At 58.0% G+C, this 22,296-nt stretch overlaps 2 protein-coding genes across 4 annotated transcripts in view; both read right to left on the bottom strand.

Annotated features, from left to right (window-relative positions):
- Positions 1 to 1,823: 1,823 nt before the first annotated feature.
- CHADL (chondroadherin like) lies at positions 1,824 to 11,459 on the bottom strand. The gene is given in 6 exon segments (XM_057741730.1): positions 1,824 to 2,073; positions 2,741 to 2,907; positions 3,432 to 5,135; positions 5,704 to 5,872; positions 7,407 to 7,498; positions 7,501 to 11,459. Coding segments are annotated over 6 exon segments (2,445 nt in total). The 5' UTR covers positions 7,564 to 11,459.
- Positions 11,460 to 11,608: 149 nt separating this feature from the next.
- Positions 11,609 to 22,296, bottom strand: part of RANGAP1 (Ran GTPase activating protein 1) — a 33,005-nt gene continuing 22,317 nt past the window's right edge. For all 3 annotated transcript variants that reach the window (XM_057741728.1, XM_057741727.1, XM_057741729.1), the window contains 10 exons: positions 21,610 to 21,768; positions 20,735 to 20,848; positions 20,195 to 20,294; positions 20,026 to 20,110; positions 18,784 to 18,967; positions 17,602 to 17,721; positions 15,952 to 16,054; positions 14,937 to 15,025; positions 14,536 to 14,657; positions 11,609 to 12,644 (listed from right to left, as the gene is read on the bottom strand). In XM_057741728.1, the coding sequence (XP_057597711.1) occupies positions 12,575 to 12,644; positions 14,536 to 14,657; positions 14,937 to 15,025; positions 15,952 to 16,054; positions 17,602 to 17,721; positions 18,784 to 18,967; positions 20,026 to 20,110; positions 20,195 to 20,294; positions 20,735 to 20,848; positions 21,610 to 21,768 (1,146 nt within the window). In that variant the 3' untranslated portion in view covers positions 11,609 to 12,574. The remainder of the gene's footprint in view (positions 12,645 to 14,535; positions 14,658 to 14,936; positions 15,026 to 15,951; positions 16,055 to 17,601; positions 17,722 to 18,783; positions 18,968 to 20,025; positions 20,111 to 20,194; positions 20,295 to 20,734; positions 20,849 to 21,609; positions 21,769 to 22,296) is intronic.

Below are 22,296 nucleotides of genomic sequence, written 5' to 3'. Positions count from 1 at the left end.
CCAGAACACCCCACCGGCGCTCAAGCCCCTTATCGTTTGATGCCTTTGTATTCCTGGGAGGAAGCTGCCACTTTCAACAAAGTAAAAACAAAAAAACCTAGAACTCCAGGGCTGGCGTTTGGTGGAATAGCTCCATGTCAGAAAGGGTGGATGGATGGAATGGTCTGAGAGGTCCCGATTCCCGTCACAGCCACCATACTGTGGGGTTGGGGGTGGGGAATTTTTTAACAAAAGCCCTGACCTGGAGGTGGACGCGTTGGGGCTGCTGCTCCCGAGCCAGGCTCAGCGTCCACACGAGCTCCCCTAGGGCTGACGCAGGGAGAATGCAGCACTGATGCTCTCTGTTAGCACAATTCCTGGCAGAAAGTGTCAGCTGAGGTGAGTATAGCTGCTGTCATTAACCCTGGTTCCAGGTCTCACTTCTAAGGCTGAAGGGTCTTTCTAGGAGTTCCTTCAGCTTGGGGTCTTTCTAGGAGTTCCTTCCTCCGAGCCCAGCTCCACAAGGAGCACTGTTTCCGGTTGAATTATGTCCCCACAAAGAAGATACACCTTGGGACCTCCCTGGTGGTCCAGTGGTTAAGAATCTCTTTTGCAATGTAGGGGACGCTGGTTCGATCCCTGGCCCGGGAACTAAGATCCCACATCCTGCAGGGCAACTAAGCCCGCGAGCTGCAACTACTGAGTCCATGTGCCACAACTAGAGACAGAAACCTGCACACTGCAACGAAAGATCTGTGTGCCACAACTTAGACCCGATGCAGCCAATAAATATTAAAAAAAAAAAAGATACAACTCAGAATGAAACCTTATTTAGAAACAGGGTCTTCACAGATGTGACCAAATTAAAATAAGGCTATTAGGGTGGGCCCTAATGGAATGACTCATGTCCTTATAAAAGGGGGAATTTGGACACGTATATCGGGAAGATGATGTGAAGAGACACAGGAGACACCATGTGACAATGGAGGCAGAGACTGGGGTTGTGCTGCCACAGCCAAGGAGCGTCTGGGGCCACCGGAAGCTGGAAGGGGCACAGAAGGGTCCTCCCCTCAAGCCTTCAGAGGGAGCACAGCCCCACCAAAACTTCGATTTCAGATTCCTAACCTCCACAACAAGACAATAAATTTCTGTGGTTCTAAGGCACCCAGTTTGTGGTACTGTTACAGCAGCCCTAGGAAACTAACACAAACACCGTCTGATGGTCCCCAGGTGCTCTAACTCTTCAAGCTGCAGGTCCAGAGGCAGGCAGAGCCTTCTCCCCACCTTCCCAGAGCCCCCCTGTTCTGGTCACGGATTCCCTCTAAAGTCTGCCTCCCTTACGTCCCCTCACCACTCAGCAGGGGTCCCCATGTGGAGGGGCGCCCATATCCTGCTCACTCTTCTCTAATGAGCTGCAGGATTTTGCTACAACTGAGCCTTCCAGCATGAATGGGTTTGTCCGGACAGCAAACGTAATGTCAAGGGGGTTGATGGCGTCCGACCCATGGCGCCAACAACACACCTACCCCAGGGATGAGCAAGGCCCCCGAGATCGGGTGGGAAAGGGCTGAATCAACAACGATCCAGCAGTAACAGTCACTGTGGGGTTCTTCTCATGGACACATAGGGTCCTGGGACGCTGCAGCTTAATCAGAAAGGCCACTGTCCCGTGGGATGAGATAGTGTGCAGTCATTTCCTTACAAACGCACTCTGGGCTTAGCCCAGGGGTGGAGGAGGTAAGGAAAAGGGGATGGACACTGTTGAATGGAAGCAACAGGGTCACTGCCCGAATCTAGAACCTCATGAAACTGGGACAAGTCAGAACCCTGCTACCGTAGGGGCTTTAAAACCTGATGCACCCACCAAAGCCTCCCTGTACCTGCCCCCGGCCAACCTTGTTCACTCTCTGCCATCTTCCCTTCATGGAGGTCCTCCGGGCACCAGGCCTGGGGGCCGACATCCGCTTGGCCTTCCTGGCAGCCCAGCCCGGGCAGGCCTGAAAGACGGCAGCTGCAGCCTTCACCCTCTGGCCACGGGCACTGGGAGGGGTGGCACAGGTGGCCCCCACATGCAGGTTTAGCCCAGTGAGCCACCTGAGGAGAAAAGTGGGTACAGGGAGGCCCTCAGGAGTCTGGGGGCAGTGGGGCCTCGTGGGTGACAGCAGACTTGAGAGAATCCTGGCTGGGCCGCTTGCCAGTTATGTGACCCTGAGCAAGTCACTTCAATTCTCAATCCCCTCCCTTGCAGAAGGGGGCCAGTAATGACCAGTTACAGAGGGCGGGTGACCAGACACTGCTCACACCGTCTAGATACGCTACCTAATTTAGCATAGCTCTCACAACCACCACTGTGAGGTGGATGCAATCGCTATCGTCCCCTTGACAGGTGAGGAAACCGCGCAAAGCGGTCACATGGCTCAAAGGCAGACAGTCAATCACAGAGGTGGATTTGAGCCCAGGTCACCAGGCTCCACAGTTCCTGTTGCTTCCTCAGGCCATGATGTAAAGTGCTCACACATGTTTACTAGGTCCCACCCCACCAGACTGGGCAGATATCATTCCCACTGTATGGACGAGGGAACAGAGGCTCAGAGGAGCCCCCACCATCTGGCTCCCCCAGGAAGGGCTGCTGGCCCCGGCAGGATCCTCCCCTGCCAAAGGTGCTCCGCTGGCGCCACCTTGGTGCCCCGAGGAGATGCAGGGGCTTGACTGAGAGCAGCTAGTGGGTCCCCGACTGGGGGCTTCAGGTGGGGGTGCTCACCTGTGAAGCGGGAGCAGCTGGCAGTCACAGTGGAAGGGATTGCCACTGAGGTCGATGAGCTCCAGCTGGCTGAGACCGGGCAGGACGGGCAGGGCCTGCAGCCGATTCTTCTGCAGGTGTAGGCTCTGGAGCTGGGGCCCCAGGCCCGAGAAAGCCCCGGGAGAAATCTGCAAGAAGGCGCCAGGCTCTGGTGTGAGCTCCTGCCAGGCCCATCTCACCCCCAGGCCTGGGAGGGAGCCCCATGTTCCCTCTGCAGAAGCGGAGTGGAGAGCCCAAGGCGGGCAGGAAGGGTAATACTGCTGGGGTGGAAACCCAAGTTGACCTGATGCCAAAGCACTTGCCCTTTGCAAGTCACCCAAACCCCCAGTTCATGGTTCTTTGCGTTATGCCGGGATTCCCCACATAATGGTAAAGCCCTGCCACGAAGTGTGCAACCCCGCATACCCACGTTCCTCCTTCCTCCGGGCCTCGGCAGTGCCCTCCCGGCCAAGCCCTCCGTGTGGACAGCGTTCCGCCTGCTCTGCGGCCCACACCTGAGCTCCCTGGGGCAGGCGCAGTGTCCCGCTCATCTCCGCGAACCCTCGCCGGGCCTCCGGCCTGGCACTGCAGGGGCGGCGGTGTTTGCTGACTGAACACAAGCTGCGTGGGACCTCGTGCTGCGTCCCCTCACCCCTACTGCCCCAGTGCCTACCTGCTCCAGACCACTGTTGTTCAAGAAGAGGTGTTGCAGCCAGCCGCCCACAGGCCGGAAGGCCCCATCTCGCAGGGCCCCGAGTGGGTTCCCTGAGAGCTGCAGCTCCAGGAGGGCAGGCAGCCCCTCCAGGGCCCCGGTGGGAACGTCTCGCAGCTGGTTCCTGTCCAGGTGCAGCTTCTCCAGCTCTCGAGCGGGGCCCAGCGCCCCAGGGGACACTTGGGTGATGCGGTTCCCACTCAGGTAGAGCCAGCGCAAGGCCCGCACGCCTGCCAGGTCCCCCGGTGCCAGGCGGTCCAGGACGTTTTCCTGCAGGTGCAGGGAGAAGAGGCTGGGCAGGGCGCGCAGGGCAGCCCCTGGGACCTGCAGGAAGCGGTTGCGCTCCAGGTACAAGTAGCCCAGGCGCGGCGCCCCTTCGAGGGCGGCAGCGCTGAGGCCGGAGAGCCTGTTGTCGGAGAGGTACAGGTAGATCAGGCTGCCCAGGCCCGCCAGGGCGCCCTCCTCCAGCTCTGTGATGCCGCAGTGCTGCAGGTGCAGCGACACCAGGTTGCCCAGGCCCGGGAAGGCCGCTCGGGGCACCAAGGGGAAGTGGTTCTGCCTCAGGTCCAGGAGCCGGGTGTCGTTGGGGAAGCCGCGGGGCACGGCCCGCAGGCCCCGGCCCTCACAGCTACTGTGCCGGGTCTCGGGGACGCACACGCAGGCGCGCGGGCAGGGCGCGGCCGCCCCGGCCTCCTCCTTGCGGGCGCCGGCAGGGGCGCGGGGCCGCGCGGCCGCCAGCTCCTCTTCGTCCTCCTCCTCCGCCCCGGCTCCGGCTCCGGGGCAGCGCAGGTTCGAGGGCCGCAGGGCGTCCAGGGCCTCGCCGCGCAGGCGCCGCGGCCCCCAGCACGCGCCGTCCGAGCGCACGCGCGCCCGCGCCAGCCACTCGAGCAGCGGCCGGGCCCGGCAGCCGCACCACAGCGGGTTCCCCTGCAGCCGCAGCCGGCGCAGCTGCCCCAGGCCCCGCAGCGGCGGCAGGGCGTGCAGCTGGTTCCCGCGGAGGTCCAGGGTGTGCAGGCGGCGGCAGCGGGCGAAGGCCCTGGGGTCCAGGGCCTGCAGGGCCCCGTGCTCCAGCCTCAGCTCCCGCAGGGCGGGCAGCGCCAGCGCGTCCCCCTCGCCCGCGTAGGTGAAGGGGTTGTGGCCCAGCTCAAGGCGGGTCAGGCCGCGGGCCTGGGATAAGGCGTCCCCGGGCAGGGACTGCAGCTCGTTGTGGTGCAGGCTGAGCCGAAGCAGGGCGGGCAGGCCTGCCAGGGCCTCGGGGGCCAGCACGCTGAGCGCGTTGTGGGACAGCTGCAGCCAGCGGGCACGCACCAGCCCCTGGAAGGCCATGGCGGGCAGGTAGACGAGGGCGTTGTGGGCCAGGTTCAGCGTGGCCAGTGCGCCCAGCGCTCCGAAGGTCCCCGGCCGCAGCTCCTCCAGCAGGTTCCCCTCCAGCTCCAGCCGCCGCAGCGAGCCCAGCCCGTCCAGCGCCTCCTGGGGCAGCGTGCTCAGGCGGTTGGAGGCCAGGTTGAGGAGCAGCAGGCGGCCCAGGCCACGGAAGGCGCCCTCGGCCACCAGCTCCACCTGGCAGTGCCGCAGGTCCAGGTGTGTCAGATAAGGCAGGTCCCGGAAGGCAGCTGGGGGGATCACCTTCAGCATGTTGCCCTGGAGGTCCAGCCGCTGGGTCAGCTGAGCAGGGAGAGGTAGGGGAGGCTGAGCGGCACCAGGACCACGGCCTGTGGTCCCCCTTGCTAACCCCGTTGCTAACCCTGGCCTTTGCACATGTTGTACCCTCTCCTGCAACACTCTTTTCCCCCTCACATTTCCTTCCTTCTCTTTATCCTGCTCTCTGACACTTCCTCCAGGAAGCCTTCCTCTCCAGCTGCCTGGGTATCCGCCACTTTGGCACTTTTCACATTGAGTTGTCACTGCCACTTTACTTTCACTCTTTCCCTCTAGCTCTTGGCTCCATAGGGCAGAGACCATCCCCATGGATCCCCAGTTCTCTGCCACAGGGCCAGTGATTAACTGAGTACTGTATCTATATAGGTCACCTAACTTGTTCCAATCACATAGGCCTTCAAATAGATTGTCTCCCTGTTGTTGGTTATTATCATTCCCATTTTACAGATGTGAAGACTGAGGCTCAGAGAGGAAAAGTGACTTGCCAAGGCCACCCAGCCAGGCAGTGGCTGATCCACTATTGCCCGCCCGGGCTTCTCCTGCTGTCCTCCCCACCCCACCTTGCCCTGCTGACCTCAGGGATGGCATTCGGCACCTCGGTGAGGTTCTGGTGCCGGCAGGCAACATGCCGCCTGGAATTGTCGCAGACGCAGGTCTGTGGGCAGCGCTGGGCAGCTGCATGCCAGGTTGGCCCCAGGGGCAGCAGCAGAGGAAGCAGCAGCACCACGGAGATGCTCTGGGGCCTGGCGGAGAGAAGAAGGGTCAGGAGCAAGGGTTCCACACTGTCCACTCACTGAGCCCCAGCTCTTGTCGCAGAGCCCCTCAGATGTCTTCCTCCTTTGGCGCCAGGGAAGCTGTCAGTACCCTGAACCTCCAAGCCCTCCACAAAGCAGAGATTCCATTGTTGTCCCTGTTTTACATCAGAGGAAACAGTCTCAGAAAGGCAACCTGGTGAGTCCCTTTGACTGTCTGCCCAGCGGCTCAGTGAGGCCTAGCCAAATGCAGTTCAGAGGCGTGCCCAGGCTGTGCAGAGGCTCCTGGGTTCAGGGGGAGGCCTGTCCTCTGAGAGCAAGGTTGGAGGTGGAGAGCGAATCAGCCATTCCTTGGATGGATGTGGCATCAGCACCACGGGGGCAGGGAGCGTAATGGTACCTACCTCGAGAAGACAGCCTGGCAGCCGGCGGGGAGGACCCAGGGCAAGAGGACCCAGAGCCGCCGGCCCGAGTTGTGAGGCAAGACTTGGGGGACCAGGTGTTGTGGGATCTGGGAGCCTTGAGGAGCCATAAAGGCTTGGTCAGAGCCACTCTGACAGGCCAGGAGGTGGCTCTGACTTCTCTCCTGTTTATTCCTCTGCTGTCCTTCCTTCAGCTTAGTGCCACCCAGCTGGCCTGGGCTGGGATGGGGGAAATGCAGGTATGGCCTTGAGGCTGTGCTTTGGGCAAGGCCTGTCCACCCCCCTGTCCATCCACTCCCCATCCATCCATTACCCAGCTGGACCCCTTCATCTCATAACTACCGCTTGTCTCTGCACAGGGACAACCATGCCACGGTGGCACTCCTGGCTTCCCCGGCCCTCTTCTCACCACCAGTAACCAAAAACTTCCTGAAAACACAGATGGGCCTGACACTCCCAGCCAGAAACCCTCCAGCCTCTCCTCATTGCCTTTGCTGGGAAATCCTGACTCCTGATTCCCAACTGGTACCCACTCAGATCCTTCAGCGTCACCCTGGGCTCCCCCATCATAAGCACAGCTCCCTCCTCTCCACCTGCGAAACCTACCTCACCAGCCCTTCCCTCTGTCCTCAGCTTTCTCAGCAGCCCTTCCCGATCCCTGCGCTGGCTCCCACCCTCAGCCTGCCCTATTTCTGCTCTCTGGGCTGGTTGTCACCATCTGTTTTTCAGTCTCCTTGGGGTTCCAGGGCCCAGCCCAGCCTTTGGGCTGGAGGCGTCCTCTAGAATCTCTAGTGAGGCTGAGGCTCAGGGCAGGCTGGGGGGTGGGGTGGGGCTGTGGGGACAGATCCCTGAAGGACAAGCGTCCAGGCCTCAGAGGGCTGCCGAGCTCTCAGACAGGCTCCTGGACGACTAGCTCCGGGGGAGCTCCCAGGAGCAGCCGCTCTCACCATCTTCCTTGGAACCCACTTCGGTTAGACCCTCGGAGAATCTGTCCAGGCAGATCCCAGAGCCCCTGTCCCCCAGCCCTTGAGAGGGGCAGGAGCTTGCCTGCAGCCACTCAGCTTCTCTAACCCCGCTTGCAACCCCCGGGCCCAAAAACTCACCCCGCCATGCCGACCCTACAGTCAGCCCGGCCTGGAGGTGCAGCACAGGGAAAGGCTGGCGACGGTCCCCGCCTGGACGTCCCCGCCTGGACGTGGGCGGGAGCCCCCCTCTGGGCCCACAGACCTGGCAGCGGGGACAGGGCTGAATGGGAGGCATTGTGAGGTGAAGGAGGGGCGGGCATGGCAGGAGCAGCGGCTGCAGTTACAGGGCCTCCTGCTCAGAATCCTGGCCCAGGCCTGAGACCCGAGTCCCTGGACCAGCCCAGCAGGGAGGGACCTCAAGGAGCCAGCTGGTGGGTCCCAGGCCTAGGCTTCCTCCGGCTGTGGGCCCCTGGGCAGGGCTGTGCCTCACCGAGCCTCAGTTTCCTTCTCTGTGAAAAAAGAGTATTAGTAACTAGCTTATAGGGTTGCTGTGAGGGTTAAGATTGGCACCTGGCATCTGGTAGGTGCCCAAGAACAGTTAACTCTGCCCTGTTTGTGCTTAAAATACATTTACATTTACATACGTTGTTTAACAGTGTATATACAATTTTCTGCAAAATTTTTTTTTTCATTCAACATCAGGAATTCGTTGATTCTTCTTATTCATTTTGACTTTATAGTATTCCATTGTATAATTATCCATTAATCTTGGACGTTTAGATTGCCTCCAACTTTTTGTTATTACAGTGTTGGAAAGAATACCTAAATACGTAGCTTCCTGGGGACGTGCATTTTTTTAAAAAATGAAATAATACATCTAGACCATAGCAAACATTTAAAACATATATGTATTCTATGATTTTTTAGACACTATGATATTTTAGATCTGTGTTTCTGGTGGAAATACAGCTTTCATTACTCAGTTTTTTTACTTTTTTTTTTCCTTAAACAAGAAATAGTATCTGTCACCCTGCACACAGATTTTTTTTTTAATATTTATTTATTTGGCTGTGCTGGGTCTTAGCTGCGGCACGTGGGATCTTCCTTGTGGCACAGGAAATCTTTTAGTTGCAGCATGCAGGATTTTAGTTGTGGCATGCATGTGGGATCTAGTGCCCCGACCAGGGATCGAACCCAGAGTTCCCTGCATTGGGAGTGCGGACTCTTACCCACTGGACCACCAGGGAAGTCACCACACACAGACTTCTGCATGTGCTTTATTTCACTCAGCAGATTCTGTCAACAGTATCCCACAGCGTGTATTCTTTTGTCTGGCTTTTCTCAATCAATATTATGTTTGTGAGATTAGCCTACAATGCATACTTTTAAATTTTTTTCATTTTCATTTTTATATAGCATTCCAGCATTCCCTTCTATAAAGATTGCAGAACAGCAGCATGGGACAGAGGCAGGAGCGCGATCTGCCCTGGACGCTGGTGATGGGAGGTGTACTGTCTCATTCTCTCTCCTCCCTTTCTACCCAGAGGCAACCACTTGCATGAAGTAGTATAATTTTATGATGTAGGGCATTACATTTTTTTTAATGTATCGAACAGTGCATATTATTTTGCAAACTTGCTTCTTTACCTCAGCAATGTTTTTGAAGATTTACTCAGTGCATACCGGTAGCTTCTGCATCTGGTTTATTCATTTTAACTACTACATATGATCTCACTGCATGCGTGGGGCATCATTTAACTATTCTACTGATGGACATTTGGTTATTAATTTTCTGGTGTCCCTTATCAAGCTGCTCTTGTATTTGTCTCCTTGTGCACACATGCAAGTTTCTTTCAAGTAGATCCTTAGAAATGGAATTTGGGGTCATGGGCTATATGCATTTTCAGCTTTTCTCAGTATCTGCTGAATTGCTCTCTTAAGTGGCTTTTATTAGCTTGACGTCCCTCCAGTAATGTGTAAAACGTGCCAGATTCTCCTCTTCCTGGTGTCACCTCTCTTAATCATATTTGCCAGTCTGGTCTGAAATGGTATTATCTGTGGTTTTATTTTGCATTTCCTTGATTTCCAGGAAAGGTGAACATAATTTCTTTCTGCTCTTCAGGCCTCCTCTTCTGTGAACTGGCTGTTTATACCCTTTGCCAGTTTTCAGCAGAATATATAGTCTCAACATGAATCCTTGTTATATATGTTGCAACGTCTTTCTACTCTCACCTTGTCTGTTAACTTTTTTGGTATTTTTGGTCATTGTTTTTCACTTTTTTTGACACAGGCACATCCTCTTATGGCTTGTGCTTTTTGTGCGTCAAAAAAATGCTCTCGTGTTTAATTTTCCTTTAAAAATATGGCTCTCAGGCAGACGGATCTGGATCACTTCGAATCTTGGTGCACAATGGTGGCATAACCGCTTCCACCCCATGCTGTCCCCTGCCCTCCCCAGACTAACTCCTATCTTGAAAGCTGGGTTTCTCATACACACGTACGCATGCCCAAACACACGTTCCGTTTATTGGCTTTTTTTTTTTTTGTCTTTAGTATTTGTTACAATATTGCTTCTGTTTTATGTTTTGGGTTTTTGGCCAAGAGGCCTGTGGAATCTTAGCTCCCCAACCAGGGATCAAACCCGCATCCCCTGCATTGGAAGGTGAAGTCTCAACCACTGGCTTTTGAACTAAGGGTGATGGACTGAGGTTTTCTTTGCTCCATGTCGCTATTGATCCACCCAAGGCGTGCACTCTGAGCCACGGTGGGTGCATCGTCACCCTCGTGTGACGATACGTGGCGCGGCTTTGCTCCTGACGCGTTTTCCTGATGTGCCTGAGTCGCTTCTGGCTTCCTGCTATCAGAACAGTGCTGCCCTTGACCGAGCTTCCTGAGGGTTTTCCAGCCCGAGCTTCCAGACGGAATTGATGGTTTGTGAGCTCCTGGCCCACAGCTGAGCTCCCTTTAGTGGGAACAGCCTGGTGCTGAGCAGACTGCTCCTATGTGGGGGTCACAGGCTGCCCAGGCAGAGACATCAATGACCTTGCAGACCCCAAATCACGGTGCTCAGGGACTTGGAGCCTGTGTAATCCTAAGGTTGGCTGTAGTCCTCAAGGGTGTTTGAGTCTGGAGGGAATTCCATTTCTCAGTAAGCAGCAAGTAGAGGCCCCCAGGCCCCTCCCTGCACCTGGAGCTGCTCTGAAGGACTGGGCAGGGGCAGGCATCCTCCTCAGTGAGTGGGTTCAAGGAGCCAGGCACTGCCAGCCTGTTTTGAGGTTAATTGAGATCTGTGCTGCTCCTCTCAGACTGAGCTGAAGCTTGGACATGCATTAGCTAAGAAAGAACAAGGGCCAGCCCTGGGTGGCTGGAGGGAAGGAACACTGAGGCCAGAGAAACTTGGACAGACCACTATTTGGGTCCAAGCTGCAGTTTCTCCGTCTCTCAAATATCACCTGTGAAAAGTCCTATTTGAACCCCAAGACTCAGCTCTTGCACCCCCAACTCTCGAAGGGTTCTCCGAACTCACTGCCCACAGTCCCCACACGGGGCCACACGTGGTCTCCTGCACCAGGCTGTGCTCCCCAAAGGCTGCACCTATAGCCCCACAGCTCAACACAGGGCCTGACAAGGAGATGGTGGAGTTGGTCGGACCTCTACCTGCCTCCTGCCTTATCACCTGGGATTGGGGGGAGGAGGGCAAGGCCTGGGCATCACTTCTGCCACCTGGCCATGAAGGATGCTGCCTGAGTGGCCCATGGCCTGTAAGGCATGCGGGCCACTAAGAAACCTCAGAAGGATGTCTTTGTTCCTGTGCCTGCTGTCTAGAGGAGGCAGAAAGGAGAGTGCTGGGCTATCCTCACACCAAAGTGGCGACGGGAGGGAAGAACCCAGGGGGAGGTTACCCTCCACTCCAGACGCTGTGGCCGTTTCCCAGGCAGGCCCAGGGGCCCCTGCCTGTGCAGTCAGCAGGGCCTGTGGCAAAATCTGGACACTGTCCAGCTCAGCCAGGTCCACAGTGGAATAATGAAAGGGCCAGTGGAGCCGTAGCCCAAGGGTTGGACAAAGGGTGAAGTGGGGCCAGGCAGGTGAAACAGGGCCCCACTCGGATCCCCTGCCCGGAACAGGAGCATCCCTCCACCCTCCTGGGCCCCATGAGTCGCTGCCCGCTCCTGGGTACCACTCACCTGCTGAGAGGAACTGGCAGACCCACAACTGAGGAAGCATTCAGGCCTGCCCCAGGTGATGATACAGGGCTGGTGTGGCAGCTCTTCTGCAAGATGGACTACCCCCTACAGACCAAGACGGGGTTACAGTGGCCACAATGAGGTGGGACCTCCAGGTACCAAGGCCTTGAACACAGTCCACTTTTGGTGAAAAGCTTCTCAGTCTCCAAGGTTGCTACATTATGACTTTATTTGTGAAGCCATGGGCACAGCCCAGACACATAAAGAGCACAAGGGGAAAGCACGGGGTGTCACAGGGCATCTCCAGCCCAGCCCAGCCCAGCCCCCACCCCGCCCCGAACAAGATGCAGCTCAGGTATCAGTGGGCCCTGTCCCTGACCCCCAGGCTGGAGGACAGGTTTGGGCCTGCCCAGATGCCCCCTCCAGCTTGGCCCCCAGGCTGGTCATGGACATCTCAGCAGCAGAGAAGGGCCCACTGGGTGTGCAGCCAGCGCCGTCCAGGCAAGTCCAGCTCCTAGACCCACTGGCGTCTCTTCCTGTCCACACGGTGTGGGTGCAGGCTCTTGCCCTCTGCCGACCACCCCACGGCCCCACCCACAGTAACCTTGGCCCTCAGGCTGAAGGGTCAGCACGGCAGGGATGGATGGTAGGGAGAGTGATGGCTGCAGGCTTGGTGACAGGAAGCAGAGGCAGCCATCGAGTGAGCAGCCCCAGACAGGGCAGGAAACACCAGCCCCAACAAAGGGGGAGAGGACAGCAGCTCCCCAGGCTCTGGTGCAACCCTGGAGGGTAAGGAAGGTGAGGTGGGCGGGGACAGCCGCCAGGGCACATGTCAGCACACGCCAGTCCTCAGAGGGCGGTGGGTTTAATGGCAGAGCAGCCTGCAGCCCTCTCGCCTGGGCAGCTCCCCTCCAGCAGGACCAGGGCCAGTCCAGCAAGGAGGCAGTAAAAGCCCACACCCCAACAAGCAGCACACACCTGCGCACACGCCACACCCACACACGCTCGGGGGACACGACACACGTGACAGAGACCCTCCCTGCTGCTGGCCAGAGTCCTGCATCTGAGTCCTCCCCACGTCACTGGTCCAGGCCGAGCAGTGGGGAGAGGCCAGCTTTGCGTCTAGACCTTGTACAGCGTCTGCAGTAGACTGTGGCGGGCAAAGGAGCAGGATTCCAGGGCGCCGTTGGGCCTGCAGAAAAAGAAGGGTCAGCAGGTGGAGTGGGCACCTCTGGGGCCCAGGAAGCTCAGGCTGCAGCAGGGTCGGTTTCTCAACGGTGAAAATGGAGTAGGGGCCACTTCTGACGTCAAAATATACGCCAGAATCAATTTCTCTGACTTTCACAGTGACTTTTCAAGAGAACCTTAGCTCCCACCTTTTGCAGGTGGGGGGTGGGTGATGCACCCGAGGCCACATGGCCTAGAGCTGGCCAGAACGCAGGCCTGCTGAGCCGGGGACCGGGGCCTCTGCTCTCGATCAGACAGGCTCTCTAAGGCCTCTCCAATGTGCACAGGGCCAGGGAGCCCTCAGCAGCCACTAGTGCACGTGTAAGACTGGGCCACAAGAGTCCCACCTGGCCCCCGTGCGTAACAGGTTACCATCAAGATCGTTAGTCTCACTGCAAAGAAAGAAACTGGTGAAAGCCGCTCAGGGGGATGTGTGAGCCTGGGGTGCAGCCAGGACCGAAGCCCACAGACATGTTACACCTGGTCCCGGACGGGCTTGGAGCCCAGACCACTGGGCTGGGAGTTGAGGGAAGGAGGTGTGCATATCACTCCACAGTCACTCAGTCAGCCCCGAGGCCTGGGGGCAGCTTTTACCAAGCCCCCCTCTTTTAAAGTGGAATAGACTGAGGCCTGCACTGCAACAAGCCAGGAGGAGGCAGCCTGTCACTGACCAAAAAGGGCCAAGGTGTCTTCTAGGGGGTCCATGCCCAGCCCAAGGGCCACATGGAGGATGATGCAAAGGGAACAGTCCAACCAGGGGTTAGAAGGAGACAAAGGGAGCCAGACTTTGTCAGGGGGTAGCAGACGGGGGCTCAGGCCACCACGTGAGGCCACCCCAGACAGCCGGAGCGAAGGTCCGCGGGCTGAGGCAACGTCTCCTGCAGCAGGAACAGGTGTGGGGGTGCACCTCGCTGGGGGCTCTGGCAGAGGAGCAGCCACAGTGCAAGTGGAGGTCTGGGTGCGGGGAGCGTGGTGGCAGGCAGGGGGCGGACATGGCGAGGGAGTCAGCCCTGACTAAGGAGGTGGTGCTGTGCACACGGACCTAAGAGACACCAAGTGGCAAAGAGGCCGCGGCGCCACTAGGTCCCTAGGGCCGGCGTATGTTCCCCGCCCCCCACCCCAGGCAAGCCGCCCCACGACACTTCCTCACACGCTCTAAGCACCCTGACTGATGGCCTGGACCCCATGATGTTACGTGTCCCCCAAGGCGGAGGAGCCTCCTTTCTCCTCCGCCCCCTCTCACTTTCCCCCAAGATGCTGGATTCACTGGCAGTGTGGCTGGTCAGAGCCCTTGGAGACCAACTCACCTCCTCCTTTGTTGGGCAAATGGGGAGACTGAAGCCTGGGGACAAGCCTCCCAACCCGCCCCCGCTGGACCCTGAGGTCTGGAGACTCCTTTTTACTCGACTGTGGCCAGCGCCCCACCACGCCCAGGACGCGACCAAGGTTTCCACGTTCTGGGCGCCTGGTGTCCAGGAGAGGGGCCCGCGGCTGTGGAAGGCTGAGCGAGCAGGCCCCTTGGCCTACGGTGCTGAGGGAATGCACACAGAACTGCTCGCAGAGACACTGCCAGGCGCAGGACAGGTCAGCAGCGCAACCGTGGACAAGCGCCTCCTCTGACCCACCGCTCACTTCCTCGTCTGCAGAATGGGGACCACTGCACGTCCCGTCTCTCTCAGGGGAAGACACTGTCCCTGAGCCTCGGGTCCTCAGCCGGGCACAGGGGTGGGGAGGCTCAAACACAGATGCCGAGAGCCCGGGACGTGTGAGGGCCTCTGACATGCCCGAGTCACCAGTGTGACCAGAGGCCTGCGCACGTGGACTCCGGCAGCGTGAGCTGACGAGGGCACACTCACTTGGTCACGAATGCCAGCAGAAGGGGGGCGAGGGCCTTGGGGAAGTAGTCCTGCTGTACCATGTGATTCAGCGCCATCAGGGGGCCGTACAGGTTGGCAATGGCCTTGATCTTGTCTTCACTCTGCAAGAGGAACACACCGCTGAAGGTGAGCTTCAGGGTCACCTGGGGGACCTCGGGTCTCCACCACCCAGCCCCTGCCGAGAGCCCCACAGCGAAGGTGAAGCTGGATCTTCAATCACTTTCCGAAGGCTGAGGCTGCTTAAGCAGACCCAGGCCTGGGGACAGAGTGGGTGACAGGCCCCGGCAGGATGCGAGGTGTGGGGTGGGTGGGGCGGGGCTGGGGCAGCCTCTGGGGCCCCTCCCCCACCCCCCCGGGGCCTGCGCCCCCTCCCAGCGCACCTTGAGTAGCCCCATGTGGATGAGGAGCCTGGTGAGGAAGGCATTGGAGTTGAAGGAGGATGAGCTGAAGGCCTTCTTCATCAAGGCATCTGCAAGGCATAAGCAGCAGAGAGGCCTAAAGGCAGGTAGCCCCGAGCACACGGGCTGGGCCCCGCCTGGTGTGCTAAGCAGGAAGTGAACACGGGGTGCGACGTGGATACAGGCGCCAGACTGAGCTAGCACCAGGGGAAGGGCTCGCACCTGCTGGCTGAGAACCTTAGCCCTTCCCTGTCCTGGCCTCACAGGCAAAACGGGCTTGGGAAGAGATTAACTGAGGAAGGTCACCCCAGGGGAGGTTTCGGCCATTCTGGGTGGGGGGAGGGATGGGGAAGGGCAGCGGGAGGCATGGCCAAGGGCCTGCAGGGACCACATGGGCCCTTGCTTCTGTGTGAGGCTGTTCTGGGAAACAGAATTCAGGTAATTTGTTCCCACAAAAGCCCACGGTGGGGTTGGGCTCTCACGGAGCAGACACCTGGTGTCTGCTTAAGACCCCCACCTGGCCCTCCCCTCCTGCCTCAGTGTCACCCATGGTGTGCCAACCCTGGAGAAAGCCTCACACGTGTTCCCACTCCCTTCTATCCTTTCCCTCCCTGCTCTGCCTGGCCCAACCCGGCCCACACCAGAGATCCTGGGAAGCCTTGGAAAAGATGCAGGTAAAGCAGGGGGACCTCCAGGTGGAGGGGACTGTGTGCAGTGGCTCAGAGGCGGGGACAAGGGCTCAGCTCTCATCACCCCTCCTCTGAGAGGTCTGACCTTCCTGCGGTGGGTGCCACCTGGCCCAAGTTCTCACCGTATAGAACTGTATGACTTTGGGAAAGGCCTCAGTTTCCCCATCTGCAAAAAACAGAGAGGCAAGCACCCAGCCTGCTCTACGGTGTGAACCCAACGGAAGAGCAGGTGGGAGGAGAGCGTTCCAACACGAGCCCCAGGGCAGCAAAGAGGCAGGAGCCATTTGGGCCCCACCCGCCCCACGTACCTACTGCATCCTGCACCGCTGTCCTCACTGTGGCTTCGTCCTTGAACACAGAAGACACCTTCAGGAAGGCAGAGACCACCTTCTCCGGATCAGATGTGTCAGTCTGAGGACACAGGAGACAATGGCTGGGCACCAGGGGCAACAGCCCCAGGGCCATGGCACACAGCAGGGACATGCCTGCAGCTAGAGGACACCTTGGTGGGCAAGGACAGGTCCTCACCCCATGCGGTCCCCTCAGAGCCTGGCATGGGCCTGGCCACAGCAGGTGTGCAGCATACACAGAGAATTCACATTAAAAATCATTCTCTCTGTGACCCGGAGATCCCCTGCTTGCAACCTAACCCGATGAAATAATCCAGAATGCAAACAACGTTTACATGCAAGGAAACTCAGACAACAGAGAAAAGCAGAAATAATGTGACTCCACAGAAACAGTGGATGGCTTAAGTGCTACATCTACTCACTGAGATAAAGGGCATGAGAAGATTATACTGACATAGGAAAATGATGAATGGTATTGAGTGAAAAGGTGGGCCACACAAAGGTTTGCATCATATAGTCTCATTTTTCATGGGGGAAAAAATAGAGTATTGAAAAATATACATGGGAAATAAAAAGCAAGACGAGCAAGCCAGCTCTGTGAGTGGCCCCTTTTACTTCTCTGTACAGACGTACCTCAGAGATACTGCAGGTTCGGTTCTAGACCACAGTAATAAAGCGAGTCATGTGAGCTTTCTGGTTTCCTAGTGCATTATTTAAGCCTATTAAGTGTGCAAGAGCATCATGTCTAAAAAACCATGTACGTAATTTATTTTAAAAACACTTCATTACTAAAATATGCTGTCATCTGAGTCTTCAGTAGGTCATAATCTTTTTGTTGGTGAAGGGTCTGAAATACTGTGAGAGTTACCAAAATGTGACAGAGACACAAAGGGAGCAAATGCTGTTCGAACAATGGTACCGATAGTCTTGCTCGACACAGGGTTGCCAGAAACCTTCAATCTGCAAAAAATGCAGTCACTGCGAAGCACAATAAAACAAGGTGTGCCTGTATTTATCATTTAACCTCTTTGAGCCTCAGTTTTCTCATCTGTAAAATAAGAGTAGAAGGGTCTACATTCTGGGTTGCCAAGAAGGTTAAATAACACTGGAGAGCAGCGGCCGGCAGACAGGAGGTGCTCGATAATTGTCTCAGAATGAATGAACGACCCAACCAGTGAACGAGTGCGGCTGGAGCGAGAACACCAGCAGCCTGGGCCCTGCACAGGGACTGGGGCAGCACAGCTGTGCTGGAAGCAGCGGGTCCTACAGAACACACAGAGGGAAGCCTAGGTGTGTGTGCTCACCTGGGAGTCCTGGGAAATTCCTGAATTCCAGTTGCCCCTGAGGTGCCACAGCCCTACCCTTCCTCCTGGCCCAAGTGTGTTCGCAGTGGGAGCAGACAACTGCAACCACTGGCCACACCCATTTATTTACACGTGTGTGTGTGTGTGTGTGTGTGTGTGTGTGTGACAAAAACACACTTGGCAGCCCCCGCACCCCACGGTGACAATGTCCCCCCCACCCCCAATCCCATGCTCCGCTTGAACATTTGCTCTGGCAGCTCCGAAACCAAGACGTGTGCAGGCCTGGCATGGGAAACGCTCTTACCTGCTGCGCTATCAGCACAGAACTCTTGGGCCCCAGGCGCAGCAGCTTCTCCGGGGAGGGGAAGGCCAGGAAGGTGGAGACGTCTGCGGGAGGCGGGCAGGACAGGACAGGAGCTGGTTCCTGGGGGACGGGTGGCACAGGTGGCTCTGGAGAGGTCCAGATCTAGACAGGTCCAGATCTAGACTCCTCACCCAGAACATACGCCCCTCACTCAGGCCACGCGAGGCTCAGAGTCCAGAATTCCCCACAGTTCCCCAAAGAGTGGGGGGCTCACAGATGCTGGCCCTGGTTGACTCCTTGTACAGGAGCCTCTGGGGTGGGGGCAAGCCACCTCCCTCAGACTCAAAGAGCCTGGTGTGGCCAAGTGGACCCTCGCCATGACGTGAGATGCTACAGAAATGACTCCAGGACTAAAGTGGCCCCACCAGGAACTAGAGCCTCAGCCTGGAGAAGCACTGCTGGCGAGCAGCAGAGGCGCCCAAGGAACTAAAGACACCCAGCCATGTGCTGAACTGTTTCCATGAAACCGGACAGCAAGGCAAATTCAACACAGTGTGGAGGTCCGTGTCCAACCCAGAGTCCTCCCGAAGCTTTACTTGGGAGCCTCTGAGGAACAGATGTGGCAGCCCTGACTCCACCAGCCTCCCGGCCAGGACAGGGGACACCAAGTGTCCAAACTTGGTCACTGAGCCAGCCTCATTCTCCAGAAGGAGGGCCATCCCTATGGGTCACCAAAGTGGATAGGAAAAAGAATTTCTATTTATGCTTATTTTTTACTCTCTTCTTTTAGAAATACTTGTATATTCCCAGCACAGTGGAAAATCCACGTATACCTTTAATCGGCCCTCTGTACCCGCGGTTCCGCACCCGTGGCTGCAGGCAGCACTGCAGTACGCAGTTACGGACAAAAGCCCGTATATAAGTGGACTCACGCAGTTCAAACCCGGGTGTTCAAGAGTCAACTGCACATAATGTGGCAGCACTGTATGTGTCATATCTTACACGTGAATGAACACACCCAAACTGAGGTAAATACAAACAAATACATTGGGACAACGTCCTCTTTTCCACACAGGAGTGTGTAGTCAAAACTAGCTTGCAGTCACTGAGCCTCCGAGGCTCCCACACCCATCAGCCCCGTGAAGATGTCTCAGGATCTGACGTGGTAAACACGGAACTCACCCCACTGTTAGGGTCCAGGATCTTCCTGGATGGTGTGGCTGACTCCTCTCTTTGCTCTCCCTGCTGTGGCTCTTCCTCCTCCTCCTCGTCTTCCTCTTCCTCCTCCTCCTCTTCTTCTTCATCTTCTTCCTCCTCTTCCTCCTCTTCTTCCTCCTCCTCCTCGTCATCGTCGCCCTCGTCATCACTGCAGACGGGAGGGTTGGCTAAAGCAGACCCTCCCTGCCCCGTGGCCCACGATGGCTCCGAGAACCCACGGGCCCCGGCTGGGCAGAAGCCTGCGCAGGGAAAGGGGAACAGCAGCTGCCAGGGTGGGGACACGCGGCGTCACCAGGGGGCCCGTCGCTCGCTGCTCATCACCCAGGGAAGCCCGTGCTGCGGACGAGGAGGAGCTCGGCCTCGCCCCATCCCAAAGGAATCCACCGTCCCACTGGGCAGACAGAGGAAAGGAAGAGCGGTCTGTCACAGCTGGGGCCCAGGGCCTGGCAGGAACACTGCCCAGGCTGAGGCGCCCAGGACTGTGCCACCCGCATCTTGCTAACCACAGGAGGCTACCACGGTTAAGGGGGAAGGTGGGGGCAGACTGCCGCTGAGGAAGCCTGTTCCAGCTCCCCTGGACTGGAGCCCCTTGGGCCCATCTTGGACTCGCTCCCAGGAGCAGCACAGGGCCTGGCCCTGACGGGACACCACCAAGGACCTGACACACGAGTGAAGCCAACCTAGAGACGAGAGAGGCAGGTGGAGATGGGTGCTGATGGCGGAACCAACTCCCACCCAGAGGGAGGAGGCCTCCCCTGGCACCGCTGCCCCTGCCTCTGCAAACCCAGGAAGCCCCGCTCTCCTGTGTCAATCTCCTCCTTCCACAGTCGCGCTCTGAGGCTGGTTCAGGAACAATGCCGAGCCGACCCCCATGGCTACCGTGTCCTCCAGCACTGCTGCCCCACCTCGTCCGTCACGTCAGATCAAAGGCCATCCCTCCAGAGGCCCCCCCGACTCACCTGCTCTAAAGGGTGACCGTTCTCAGCCCCCAAATGCCCCTTTGCTTGACGTGACAACTTGAATATTCCGTTTCATTCCCTGATCCCTCGCCCATGGCAACAAGGTCTCACGCGTCAGAAACCTCGACGGTCTGGCTGTCACATCCCTAATGCCCAGCACGGGGCTGGCACGTCACAGGGACTCACCCAGTGTTTTCTGAATGAATGAAAGCAGTAACGAAGGAGCCACGGATGTAAGCCTCCCTACCTGAGGGATGCCAGTACCCTGGCCATGTTGAAGCCGTCCAGCACCTCCTGGAGCTGCTCGCAGCCTTCTCCCCCCAGAGTGTTGCCTGCTCGCAGGGGAGGGAAGGGAGGGTCAGGACGGGGCCGGGGCTCGCCTGGCAGGCCTGTGCCAAGGCCACCACCCCCATTACCGTTGAGGTCCAGTTTCTCGAGCTGCGCCTTGTCCGCCACGGCCTCGGCAACAGACAGAGCAGCATCTCTCTTGATTTCACCAAATGACAAGTTCAGCTCCTAAAACATAACAGGAAGGGGTCGATGCAGGAAGAAACACGGGCCAGGAGGCCAGCTGCTGCTCCGAAGCCTCCGTTTCCCCCAAGGGAGGGTGTGAGGCAGGCTCTGCCCTCCAGCCGGGCAGGACATCACCATGACACAGGGACGTGTTCACGTGCAGGTCCCGAATACGCTCGCTTCCACGAGCCTGCAACCACCCACCTCACCCTCCTCCTCCTCTTTGGAAAGTGAAAAACTGCGACTCAGAGAGGGGAAGAGACGCACACAGAGCCACAGGGGGAGCGTGTGGAAGAACCGGACTTATCATAAACCCAGGCCCCCCTGCCTTTAAAGGCTAGAACCCTGCCCCCTCCCCCCACAGCCACAAGGCCCGCACAGCTGTCGCCCGAGCGTGGGGGAGCCTGGACCCCGGAGGGAGGACACAGGCAGCCAGCCAGCACCTTCAGCTTTGGCAGGCCCCCGCGGATGGCATCTGCGATGGCGACGGCACCCTTGGAGCGCACCAGGCAGTCCCCGAAGTTGATCACTTCCACCTGCCGCAAGGTCTTCAACGTCTGTGGGGAGGAGGTGAGGACCAGGGTAAGGGTCCTCCTTGAGCGGGCGTCACACCCCACATTGGTCACCACCCTGTCCTCTTCTGCATCCAGGCTGGCCACCTCATCAGCTCTTCTTGTTGGCCCCGGGGGGCCTCCTGGCCTCTGGCTAAGCCTCCTCAGTGGCTCCCTGCTACTCACAGGAGAAGGCCTCAAGGAGTCAGCAAGGCCACAAAGTCTTGCCTCCCCCAGCCCTCAAACACACCTTGAACCCTGGCCTGTTCACACCAGGACCAACAGAGCAGGGCTCCCTCCTGTCTCTAGGCCTCCCACGTGCCGCCGACCCCTCTACCTGAAACACTTGTCCAGACAAACTTCACTTGTGCTGGAGAAATTGGCCAAAATGTGACCTCCTCCAGGCAGCCTGCCCTGCATCTTGGCTGGAACTTCCTGTGTGCTCCCTGACACCTGCACACGTCTCTGCTAACACCTACAGCAGGCCTACCAGACTCCTGTGGGGTCATGGAGCCCTGTGAGGTTGATGGGAGCTGTGGAGTCCGAGCTGCTAGGATGGGGCAGTACGGACACGCAGAGCTGCCCAAAGGGGCACAGGCTAGCTTGTGACATATGCCCCGCTCTGGATGTTCTCGTGGCTGAACCCACGGGACATACACCGGGTGGGCCGGTGGGGGAAGAACAGCCACCTGCCGATGGGTCCACCACAAAGGCAGCGGCCAAACCCGGTCTATAGGGCCTGCTCTGGTCCTGCCGCGCCCTCTCACCTTGGCCATGGCCACGGCGCCCTTCTCAGTGAAGGTGTTGTCATTGAGGTTGATGACCCGCAGCAGGGGGTTGATGGCGAATGCCTGGGCCAAGGCAGTGACACCAGGGTGATTGATCCCGTTCTGTGGCATGTGGACCTCCTCCAGTGTCCCGATGATCTGCAAGGGGCAAGAGGGAGAGAGGTGGGCTCCCGAGGCCGGGGGACATCCCATAGGCAGGAGGGCAGCACTCACACCAGACGCCGGAGGGGCTCATCTATGAATGTTTGGGGCAGAGATGGCAAAGCGCACCTCGGGGCGTGACCACATCTGATGCTCTCCACACCTCCTGGGATTAGGATCACCACCAGACAGAGACGACCAGGCATCCGAGGGGCTACGTAACTTGCCCAGGGTCACACAGCTCTGAGCACAGGTGTCTTAGTCTGGTACCTTCTGCACGGTGGGGACCCTGGGCTCTGGCCTGACAGTCAGCCCTGGCTCTGCTCTACATAACGCAGGTCTGCTTGGCCTTTCTCTCTTGGGGCCCTACTGCCTTATTTACATGATATGACTGGCGTCCCACATGCCACGTCCTTTTTTGGAGATGAGGAGGGTCTTCCCTAACCTAGGTGGCCCTTTCTCACTCCAGCCTTTTGATGCCTCCTTTTCTCTGCCTGGAACACTCCGTCTTATTTCGTTGACGTT

Source organism: Hippopotamus amphibius, chromosome 7 (genome assembly GCF_030028045.1).
Source record: "Hippopotamus amphibius kiboko isolate mHipAmp2 chromosome 7, mHipAmp2.hap2, whole genome shotgun sequence".
Classification (NCBI taxonomy): domain Eukaryota; kingdom Metazoa; phylum Chordata; class Mammalia; order Artiodactyla; family Hippopotamidae; genus Hippopotamus; species Hippopotamus amphibius.
This window is presented reverse-complemented; position numbering and strand designations above follow the sequence as displayed.